At 40.7% G+C, this 12,661-nt stretch overlaps 1 protein-coding gene across 1 annotated transcript; it reads right to left on the minus strand.

The window, feature by feature from the left end:
- Positions 1–1,251: 1,251 nt before the first annotated feature.
- pcdh11 (protocadherin 11) lies at positions 1,252–8,560 on the minus strand. The gene is made up of 2 exons (XM_072270522.1): positions 8,423–8,560; positions 1,252–8,021 (listed from the first exon to the last, which is right to left on the minus strand). The coding sequence occupies exon 2, from the start codon at positions 7,993–7,995 to the stop codon at positions 4,948–4,950; it is 3,048 nt and encodes a 1,015-aa protein (XP_072126623.1). The 5' UTR covers positions 7,996–8,021; positions 8,423–8,560; the 3' UTR covers positions 1,252–4,947.
- Positions 8,561–12,661: the final 4,101 nt, after the last annotated feature.

Here is a 12,661-nt window from a genome sequence, read left to right on the forward strand (position 1 = left end):
TAATGGCATAATCATGAATCCGTTATTTACAACATGATGCTCCATGTTCCTAAAAATTAGGCTGGCATGTTAATGGAATGATGTTGAACAGATCTTAACTTCTGTAATCACTTGTTTTCATTTAATAGATAAACACAGATAAAGATGTTCATTGGGTATAAACTCTCTTCCAGAGACAAGACAAATTCCTCATTCAATATTTGTTGTGTACAAGTTAGATGATTATAAGTATACATTTAGCAAACAATTAAAAAAAATCTCCCCAGAGGGAAGGGATTGAAAAAATTTTGGCTTTCTGCTTGATATCCAGAAATCTCATGCAAAATGCTTGACTATTATTAATGAGTACAGCATTGAAACTTATTGTCTTGACCGGACACATAGAACAATGTCCACTTACACAAGATTGACCATTAACACTGAACTTGTGGCAAAGTACTGAAGCGTATTGAATTGTTCTTCAGAGTATGGGAAGCAACAGCACGAATTACTCCCATGTACATGCGAGCAGCAAATTCTGAATGATCATTTAACCCTCAAAAATCAATTTCTGTGAATTGCTAGATTCTTTCCACATAGTGAAACGTCAAAAATGGGTTTCTATTAATTAACCAGTCTAATCAGTGACTTATTCCATAGAGGAGTTCAAGTTTAATTTTGTAATGGGAGCTTATTTTAACAGCGTTGATCATTGGCTTTTATGTTGTCCAAGTTACATGGGACAGTTTCATCCGGGAAGGTGGTATCAAGAAGCCTCTGATGGAAGGAGTGCAGGTGATGCGACAAGCCCTTCCAATAAATCAAAACAAGAATAAATACAAGATTTATGGATGAATGCACATCCACCTCATAACAATTGGCACAAATTTGAGCACTTCTTATACTCATGCCTGATGAGATTACCTTTGCGGATACTGATGTAGACAATTGCAAGAACACGAATGGGCCTCAATGACTTCTGTTGAGGGTCTTAGATCTACAGAAGTCAGCTGGTTAATGTTGCAGTTGCTCATGGCGTTCTACTCCTAATAAATGTTTTCTTTTAACTGTCAAAAGGGGAAATCAATAATGGAGAAGTGTAGAATATGAGTTGATTTGAAGAACTAAAACCAAAAACTCTCATAACAAACCTTGGACTCGAAACACCAAAAAGTCTGCTCATGTGTTCGTGTAATGCAAAAAATGTTTAATGAAGAAATGGGTTTTTGCACATTAAAACACATGTATACAAAATGAAATACACAGGCCATACCAAAAATACAGATTATGTGTAAATTCAGAAATAAATTTTAAATTTAAATGAAAAATGGTACGTCTACCACTAATGTTGAAATGGAGCTACTTTACACCGCATTGCACTTTCAAGAGAACTCAACTATTGCTTTTAACAAGTAGGGCAGCAAGTAAGTTGCTTACTCAAAATTGAAAAAAGTCAACATACACAAGTCTGCAAAATGTTGCACGTTTTACAAACTCTTGCAAGTCTGCAGTCAAACCTTATCATTACAAACTCAAGTGGTCCTTTGGCTCTGTCTCATTGTGTATCTACTCTGATGGATCTTGCACCAAAACTGTGGTTAAAACAAGTTAAAAGATGACCTATATAATTTGTGCTCTTTACTGATTAAGGCTAGTTTGTATTCGGATATGGATTCTAGGTACAATTGTTGCCCTTGAGCACCTTACCATGTTCCCATGATATTCAAGCAGAGGGTATCATGGTCAAGGCTGATCCCCTAAAGCAACGTACATAGATTCACACTTTATTACAGCAAGTCACCAAATGGTTCAGATTTATAGTACAGGTGACCAACTGCAACAGGCAGTGCAATGCCTCCTCCTGAACACAATATGCATTGAGATTAGAGTCTAAGCTACAGCAGTAGAGACCACAGATCAAACTTGTGATCTTCCTAGAGCAATAAGTTATTAAGAACATAGGTGCAAACTAAAGTCCACGGTGAGGGATTTACTTAGAAAGATGAGTTTGTAATAATGAAGTTCCACTGCAATCATTTTGATATCAAGACACTATGTTGTACATCGAGAAAGAACATTAACTCAAAGTGAACAGCTTATTTCAAAATAAACAAGCACTGCCTCACATATTTAGATTTAATACTGAATGTTTCTCCCTACTCAGTCACTTGACTGGTGTTATAAGTTGCACCAAATGAAAGTCTGTCACTCATCTTGTTTCACTAACACCACCCATTGATACTTCAAAATGAGAGACAGGTTGTACTTATTCTATAATCTTATTATAAAATCATAACATTTCTTTGAACAAAATCAAATGACCTGAGCAAAATTTGCCAGCTCCAAAGGAACCTATCTTGCGGAACCTCAGCTCCCATTTGATTTATTATATGCTTTGTGCTTATTTGATTTACAGTTCCAGATAAAGCATCTGTACTACCTTAGATCTACGTGGAATATCACAGAAAGTAACACACAGAGCCTGGAAATGACATCCTGGACTTAACTATGGATATTATTAAGAATTGTAAAACAAGTCTGTTCTGTTGCTCACACATATCCCTCAATCTGTGGTAATGAATCAAAATCTTCTGAAAATATTGTTAACTATAAATTTAAAAAAATGAACAGAACACCTTGGTTCTCCAAACTGGTCAACTAGCAACAAATGTATCTTATCAAATTGGCCAACAGCATCCATAGTGACACAACCATCGTTACCTAGAAGGGCCACAAGCCTAACATTGTTAAATACTGTGTGTGTAAATATATATATTTTTTATTTTTAATTGCAAGTTACCCCTTTGTCATGTTAACTAAGGGTGAATTTCAGAAGCAATGTCGAGGGAACTTGGCATGGTTTGAAATGAAACCTTTACTTTCATAAAATATTTACAGTATGCTTTATTTTAAAGTGCCCTCATGTTTGTACCTCGAAGTTCTGTTACAAATAGCAAGAAAAGGGCCACCATCTATGGAAAACCTGCAGAAACTATCTGAGAAGCTACCCATCAGCACCATGATAATAACCCCCACCACCAAGTTTACAGACATTTTCTCAATAAGTGTGAGAAGCTTAAACTATACTACAAAGTCAATCTGTGAAATTATTTTGGTATGCAAGTCCATTAAGGTAACTATGGACAGTTTCAACAAACATGCTCCAAACAGATACACAGAGAAGGAGAGGCTGACTGGTGCACCAATTGATTTCACAAAGAACGTGAGAGTTATAACCATGTTTACCATGCAATCCCCAGAAAGCCACAATCTAATCTAGCAAACTGGTAGAGCTACTGACTCCTAGTGGCATAATTGGTCCAACCTGTGTTGCAAACCTAAAAATGTTGCAAATAATTCAGAAGGAAGGCAAAAGTACAGTTTAAAATTCACATGGATGCAAGAGCCACAGACCTATTGTTAGCTTCAGATTAAGTGTTTATTAGTGTTGAGGCAAACATTGATGAACAAATAGGTTCCAAATCAGTAAGTAATTCCTGGAGCGAAATTCTTCTGTAAATCATGGCCAAAGTTGCTCAGAGAACCTACTCATATTAGCAGCAAGGTTTTTTTTTTGGTGATTGGATATACTTGTACATTGGCCAGACTGACAGACAAAAAAAACGTCTACTCACAGGGAAACTCAAGACAAATAGTACATGCAATTGTCCTCCAAACATATGAATAATTGAGTCATATACCGTTATAGTTGGTAGCTTCTTGGCTCCAGCTCAGATTCCCTTTGCCTCCCAGTGTTAAACTGGTCTCAAAGGAATTTAAGATAGTAAAGTATAATGGAGATTCAGAAAGACACATTAAACAACAGACACTACAATGTTCAATAATAGCAGAACAACATGTACTATTTCATCTGAGACATTTGCATATTATTGAGCAATTTTGTCATTATAAAAAGTTTGCAAATACATCCTTCCCCAACACACTTGTCAATCAATAATCTTTGAAAGCACCCGCAACACCTTTGTTTTTTCCACACTGGTACTTCGACATCTTGGTTCACATACAGTTTCAATCTAACTGCCATTCCCCAGTTTGCATTTGCCCTGTCTTCCTTTCCTCAGAAATTGTGCATATTATGAAACAGCACAGGATTAAAGAGAATGTATTTCCCAGTTAAGATCCACAGGCCTGGCTCCATAAACTGTGTCAATTTCTTAAGAGATCAAAGATACACGATATGCCTGCTGCCTAAGTTCTTTGACGTGCATGTTCAACATATTAAAAAAATGGACAATTTTAAGCAGCCAGTCTCTGGCATGCAAGTAGGGTGACAAAAGTGATATCAGAAACATTGAAACTCAAATAATCATGCTTTTGAAATCTTGACATTCCAAGGTTTAAGCAGTTGAGATTTTCCATTTACTTACACTACTAAACAGAATTGAGAAGCTGCTCTTTTGCCCTCCTCCCTGCAGATCTCTAAATTAGAAATTACAGAGCATTCCTTACAAAAGCATATTTATTTAACAGGAAGGCAATGGTCAAGTCACAGCAGTTTTATTACAATTTTTAAAATATATTACTGTCTTTGTTCTTCCGTATAATGGGATACTGTTTTGCTGTGTAATGTGTGGTCTGTTCCTCCCTTCCTCACTGCTGGTGCCAACGTCTCTGAACAGAAACCAAAAGATCGATTTTGTACAGCCTCACATTGCACCTGCACTACGCATCTCAGGATTCCTGTGCCTGCTACTCCACAGCATACTTGCAGTGCCCTTCTCTTCAATACTGCTGCAGCTTTCTGTACACCCAAGGAAGTACTACAGTGCCACCTAGAGACCATGTGGTTGAAACACAACTTAGCATCACCACCAGCTAAATGCCACTTCATTCTAATTTCTCTCTCCAACATTGATGAATCACAAGCTGTTTACATTTCAATGCCTCAGCCATGCATGACCATTCAGGCTTTTAATCTTCAAGACAAGATCTCTCTTTGAGGGCCAGTTAGAATCTCTGCATTACCTGTCTGGTGTGGATTGGCCCTGCAGTCTTGAAGCCACCCTGACAACTGCACTCTGAAACGCTGTAGGGGTCAGAACTGCTCGAGGAACACTTGGACAGGGAGTCACAGCCCACCACAAACGTGTTATCCAGCGGTAGCTCTTGGATGACATGGTGCTTCTTCACGGGCACTGGAGTTTCAGGCTTGATTTGAAAGGAGGGCTGGGGTGAGGCAGACTTATAGTGTTTTCCAAGATCTGGGCTATCAGGTTTGAAAGTGGTAGGTGTTGTGCCCCAGTTATACTTCCCCATAGTCTGATCCTCCAATTCCACTGGAAGATCCAAGGTACCATTGATGTGCTCGTGGGCAGGGTCATCTGGTTTGGACTCCTCAATGGTAACAAAATTCAGAAGGAGGTTCTTTGGAGACCTCTTCTTCTTTCGTTTCTTTTTCTTAATCTGCCTGTTCTCCTGATTGGGGGAAACCCACTCCCCACTCTGTTTCCCCTTCTGCGCAGCCTTATGTCTTGGCGTGTGGCGGCATCGTACCAAAGCAGTAACAAAAATGACAAGAATGACAGTCATGGTCCCAGCTATGATGGCAATAACAATTTTAATGTAATCATTGGTCTGAGGGGTCATCTGACTATCCCCAACATTCTTATCCAAAGGGGTCTCCATGCTCTTCCGCACCAGGTCTTGGACATATGTAAAATTATTGATGGTTTCATTCACAAACAAATGCACAAGTGCTATGGCATGCAGGGATTCTGGCTGTCCCAAATCAATGACCTTCACTACCAGCCTGTATAAGCCATGGTCTGCTGTTGTCACTTTTTCCTGCAGGGTAATGTTGCCAGTCATTGGATCAATGGCAAAGAGCCCTCTGGAATTCCCACTGACTATGCTGTAGCGAAGTTCCGCATTCATCCCCGTGTCATTGTCAATGGCAAAAACCTTTCCCACCACAGAGCCAGGGTTAGCAAAAGTAGATACGAGTTCATATGAAAAGTTAGAGGAAGGATACACAAACACAGGGCTGTTATCATTTACATCAACAACATTTATAGTCACTCTCGCCACTGAAGTTCGTTGAGGCCTACCTCCATCGACAGCTTTGACTTGAAACGTATAAGAACTCTGCTGCTCCCTGTCAAATGTAATATTAGGTTTGATAACCCCACTGGTGGGATCAATTATAAAGTAGCCTTTATCATTCAGTATAGAAAGACTAACAGCTGCATTACCTCCTGCATCTGCATCAGTGACTGTGATAAGTCCAACAGTTCCATACATGGGCAAGTTTTCAGGCACATAGAAATTGTATTCACTGTGTGTGAAGGAAGGGCTGTTGTCATTTTGATCCAACACAGTCAAAATCACAGTAGCATTGCTCTGAATAGAGGGCTTGCCACCGTCCCTGGCTAGTACGGTAAAGACATAACGGTCTTGCTTCTCTCTGTCTAATCTCCTCATAGCTGACAGGATGCCGGTTCTCCGATCCACGCTGAAGATGGATGGGGCATTGGGACCCAAGAGGTAAGTAATCTCTGCATTCTTCCCACTGTCCGCATCAGTAGCACTGATTTTTGTTAACTGTGTACCAGGGGTGTTATTTTCAGGAATTGACAGCCCAATTATGGGCTGATTAAAAACAGGAGCGTTATCATTCTCATCCTTCAGTTTAATCACCACAGTGGCTGATTGATTTAACGGTGGTTTGCCTGCATCAGATGCCACTATCTTAATAGTGTATTCTTTTGTGTTCTCATAGTCTAGCAGGGCTCCAGTTTCTAGTAAGAACTGATTATCAAACACAGGCTTCAAACGAAATGGGACATCGTGGTCAGTAAAGCAGGTGACTTTCCCATTTAAATCAGAGTCCTGGTCTGTAACTGTGATCAGTGCAATTTTGGTATTGAGCAGAGCATTTTCAGACAGCAAGACAGTACCGTTAACGGGGTTAATTATGTACCTGGTGTCAATGGTCGGCACATTATCGTTAACGTCTGTGATGTTAATGGTGACCACAGCTCTGGACGGAGTCGAGCTGCCATCGCTGGCCAGGACAGTTAGCTTGTGAACTGGAAACTCTTCCCGGTCCAGGGGCTGTCTCACTGTGATCAGGCCACTGGTGCTGTCGATGGTGAAGAGCCTCCTGGCCAAAGCAGACACCTGGTTACTGAAGAAGAAACGGACAATTGCGTTAGGGCCAAGGTCAGCGTCGGTGGCGTGGAGCTGGATCACCGAGGTGCCCACGGGAGCATTTTCTGGAATGTGGACTTCAATCTCACTCTCCTTAAACACAGGACGATTGTCATTTACATCAGTCACGGTAATCTGGAGGATGGCAGTGCTCGACCTCGGTGGGACCCCACCGTCTTCCACTTTAATCTTCATCACATAAGTGTCTTTTTGCTCCCTGTCCAGGTTCTGCTGCACGATCAGCTGGGGCCACTTGTCGCCCTCGGGAGTCTCGATTATGTCCAGACCGAAGACATTCTGCCCCTTCAACAGCTCGTAGTGCTGAATCCCGTTGACTCCCACGTCGGGGTCTACGGCGGAGGGGATGGAGTAACGCGAATTGACCACGGTGTTTTCGGGAATGGAGATGTTAATCACGGTGGAAGGGAAGAGGGGAGCGTTGTCGTTGATGTCCTCGATCAGGAACCTCATCTTGACCAGTTTGAAGACCTCGTTGGGCAGCACGGCCACCTCGACCTCGTAGAAGCAGCGGGTCTCGCTGTAGATGTTGGCGCAGAGTTTCTCCCGGTCGATGCGGTGCGAGGTGGTGAAGAGCTCGCCGGTGCTGTCCTCCACTCGGATCAGCGGCGTGTCTCCCGTCTTGTACACCAGCTTGAAGATGAGCGGCAGGTTGGCGTCGCTGAGATTCAGGTCCCGTACTAAGTTGCCGATCAGCACGTTCTCGGGCAGCTCCTCCCGCACCGTGTAGTCCTTCTCCTGCCCCAGCCCCGGGACTACGACTGCAAACAGCACCGCCGCCACCAGGTACAACTCCATGCCCAGATCCTGGACCGAAAATAATCGCATTTCCCCCTCCCCAAGGCCGTCAACTTCTGGAACAGTTGGGTAAGAAGGGAAAGATTGGGGGGGGGGGGTTAAGGGCAGAGAAAGAGAGGAGGAAAAACTAATTAAAAGCTGTTTGTAATTATACATGACAAGTTCAACACCGCAGTCTGAAATCTACAATAATTACTAATGCCACGCACTGCAATCAGAAGCAACAAATTGATAAGCCATTCGCAGCTCTGCAATTTACACAGCAAAACATTAAAACATAGGGGTATTTGCAATAGTTGAAACAGCAATTTGAGATGCGCCGAGAAAAAAAAGACCTGTAAATTCATTACACATCTCTTTGCATTGACTGCACAGTAATTCCCGGGCAAATAACGTCCCGCTTACTTTTAATAGGGGAAAAAAACAAGCAATTATTTATTTTCCTTTTTCCCTTCACCTTAGATTTCTTTGCAAACGTTTTGCTTTCAGAGACGATCGGCGTTGCGTATGGCGCTGTATCTTGCAGAGTGCTGAAACATGCTCCAGATGAAGTTGGCAGCAGGTCGTTTGCTCCTTCAGCGCTCCCTCTCCTGAGTTGGAGCTACACGAAGTCGGCTTCTGCGTTGCAGCCTGCCTCGTCTCCAGTTCTCTGCTACGCCGCAACTTGATAGCACCGCACCAGCTGAGCGACGTCTCAGCCCACCACTTCGGAGCTTCCTTCCCCGCCGCATCCCCACCCTGCACCCGCCCACCGACCATAGCACTATCCAATCGTCAGTGGGTTAGGGCGGGACACTGCCATTCACAAGCCAATGGCGCTCTCCGATTCCCTGATGTCACTGAAGGCGGGGCTTGTGTTCGGGAGCAAGCCCAAGAAAGATTGCTTTTAAGGAAAGGAGCACGTTAGAGATATTTAAACCGAGACGATTAGTCGAAAACATGGGAGAATTTAAGTTCCTGGTACGATATCATTCTTGATGTAGAGAATCTAATGCATTAAAATCACCTCTCTCTGCGCCTCCCTTTCTTTACCTATTCATACACCTTTTTATTTCTGCAATGTCCTCAAACTCCTGTTCAGTGACCGAGATTATCTGTCACAGCCATCTGCTCATCATTCCTTTCCGAGGTTTTCTGTAAAATTAGTAGCCTAATGAAGAGTTGTACACCAGAAACTTAAAACTGTTTTCTCTCTCCTCAGATGCTGCCTGATTTGCTAAGTGATTGCAGTATTTTTGATTATGTTTCACATTTCCAGCCGATTTTTGCTTCTCATATTAAGATGCCTGTAAATCTTTGATGACTGTGAGGCAGGGAAAATGTTCAAAATATTAAAAGCCAAAAGTGTGGCTGCATTCTACTGCTACTAACTACATGTGTTTGTTTTTCAGCCAGCACCTGTTTTATTTACATTAATTTTATAATGCTTGATTTTTTTTCTTTTCCGAAATGAAAAGTGATGAGTGGGTAAGTACGGGCTATTTCTTGTGGAACATATGTGTATTTAATATTAAAAGTACGTGAATGGCATACATCATTTCACCACTAAGTCACGTGGGAGCACCTCACTAACGTAAAACAAAGTAGAGCAGTATCACCGGCTCCTGTGTTTTTCTTTCAATTAGTGTTGGGAGTTCCAAAACATAACAGAACAGAGGGGTTTAAGGGGAGACAATGCATACAAAATTATGAGGAGTCTGGTAGTAGTAACTAGAAAAACCGTAGTTCTTTCAACCAAAGGATTAATAACTAAGGAGATAAATTTAAAGTAATTGTCAGCAAGATTAGAATAATGGAAATGTTTGCACAAGCAAGGATGTGGAAATCATTGGAAATACGCTAAACTCTCACCACATTTCAACAGTACTAGAAAATATGTTCACATATGATGGAACTATGCAGTTAAGAGACCTGCAAACTGGAAGGTGGGATTAAGATGAAAAGCTGTTATAAAGCCAGCACGGACATGATGGGCTAAATGGTCTCCTCTGTGCCATAATTTTCTAAGAAAGGAACATTTCCATCTATATAGTGCTGTCATGATTCTCCCAATATTCCAAAGCATTTCAAGGTCAATTAAGTATTTTGTGAAGCAGAGTCACTGTTATAAAGGATGCAGATGTGGCAGTCAAATTGTACATTGCAAAGACCTAAAATAGTAGTGAGATAATTTTGGATACAGGCCATTCCTGGATAATGGACAGGTTCTGTATTCACAGATAACCATAAATCGACAAAAATCACTTGAAATTGTAACCATATCTCCTCACTGTTGTAATGAATGGCTTCAAAAGCATAGAAGACTAACAAAAAGAAAACAATTACTTCAAGTGGAACGAGAGAGGAAATTAGTTCTGCCTTTCATTGGAACAAATGCACGTACATAGACTGATATCAATAACATTGTTGCATCTTGTAAACATGCAGGAGTGTGCATAAGTTGGGGGTTCATAACCTGCTTTGGAGCTACTTGTTGGGGGAATAAATATTGCTGGAATACAGATAGGGTACCTTTATTTGTCTTTGAAGATTACCATGAGAGTCCACCAGCAAGATAAAGTATCTCTCAGTTTAAAAATGCATCTCTAGCTATACTGCACTTCCTCAATACCACATTGGACTAACTTGGGTGGAGAGTGAAATCACATGCTTGCTTAAGAGTGTGAGTGTTGACTTTATACACTCAGTGGCCACTTTATTAGGTACAGCAGTGTACGTAATTCAGAGTTGCAGCCCTGTTGTAATGCGTGGTTATTTGAGTTACTTTTGCGTTCTTGTTGGCTTGAACCAGTCTGGACATTCTCTTCTGCCCTCACGTTAACAAAGTATTCTTACTTACAGAACTTGTTTATTTTTGGTCTTTACACCGTTCTTTGTAAACTTTAAAGACTGTTGTGAAAAATCTCAGGAGATCAGTAGTTTCTGAGACACTCAAACCACCCAGCTGGCACCAACAATCATTCCACAGTCAAAGTCACTTTGATTAAATTTCTTCCCCATTCCGGTATTTGGTCTGAACAACAACTGAATCTCCCGAGTATGTCTGCATGCTTTTACGCTTGCATGATTGGCTAATATTTGCATTAATATGCAGATGTACAGGTGAGCCTAATAAAGTGGGCACTGAATGTATGTCGACAGCTAAAATATAAATCCACTGAATGATCATGGTGGTCAAAAGACACAAATTTAACCCTTATAATAAAAAAGGTAGTGCAGCCAATCCCCATGTTACAGGAAATTGGGTAGGCAGCGTACCATGCTAAGATTGCAGTTACTGTGATGCTGTTACAGCTTGGGGCATTGGAGTTTGGAGTTCAGTACTGGCATCCCATGGAATCATGGGTTTTCTCCAGGTGCTCTGGTTTCCACCCACAGTCCAAAGGTATACTGGTTAATGGGTTAATTGATCATTGTGTGCTGTCTGGTGATTATGTTTGAGTTAAATCAGGGTTTGCTAGGCAGTGTGACTCCAAGGACCAGAAGGTTCTTTTCTCTAAATATAAAAATAAATAAACAGAACTTTCCCTACTGCAATTTTCAGTAATGTGAAGCCACTCCATCTGCACATGCATCAAGCAAAGCAAGTTGAAAAAAATTGTGTTTATTTATTTACTTTTATCCACAGAACTTTTGTGCATGCAAATTTTTGTTCCATATCACTGATTTTTTTTGGTACTGACATGAATTCTCTAAAGGTAAATTTCTGATAGCCTTTCTACCATAAGGTGGGGGAGGGTCACCTGTTCTGCATATGCTGAAACATAAATTTTTTCTTTTAGATCAGATTAAGCACAGATCCTATCACTACCAAATCATGAGGATAAATTTGACCATCATTTTTCAGGCAATGTGTATTTATGGGCACTTTGTATGAGCTGAATAACTATCACTGTTACATTGTGGTTAGATTACTTTAGAAAATCACAGTAAGATCCTTCCTAACTAATGTAATGGCAATCAGATTAGATATTGACAATCTTCTGAAATCAAGTATCAGGCCTATACTACAGCAACATGACAGTAATCAGTCAGCTTACAGAAAATGCTGAAATAGCTCGAAAAAGCATGAAGGTGCTAACCCAGATATACAGATCTCCTAAACCACATTTCATAATTGGTAGCTTGATTGAGAAAATCAAAAACACAGAGAAACCTTGGGGAAATGGAAAATCATAGTTCATTTAACATTCAGACAGAAGTCATTATGCATCGTAAGTCAGAGGCAACATCAGACATACCCCACTCTCTACCTTCACTTTACACAGATAAATTGATTTTCTTTCCTGCTATTTGATCACCACTTTGAATAACCTAGATGATTTCAGCCTGTGTTGTTGTCATTCAATTTACTCAAACATATTCACTGTAAGTTTTTTTCACTGTTATATATTCCAATCACAGCATATATGTTTCACATATGCTACTTATAAAAAGAAATCGAATGAGTGTCGGTATGTGGTGAAGGAAGTTTGGAGGCCGGTAACAAACACAAAATCCTATCTAAGCAGAGTTATAAGGAATTCTTTTACCTATAAGCTCTGTTCTGATAGTCAAAAGAGGACTAGCTAGAATAAGAACATATTTATTCTAAACCGTATGGTCAATTTCTTAACAGTCGTTACTTGGACCTTGTAACAAGCAGAGTTTTATTTGCCTGTTTCAGTGAAATCGTGCATAATAATTTCTATGTATA

Source organism: Mobula birostris, chromosome 10 (genome assembly GCF_030028105.1).
Source record: "Mobula birostris isolate sMobBir1 chromosome 10, sMobBir1.hap1, whole genome shotgun sequence".
Lineage (NCBI taxonomy): Eukaryota > Metazoa > Chordata > Chondrichthyes > Myliobatiformes > Myliobatidae > Mobula > Mobula birostris.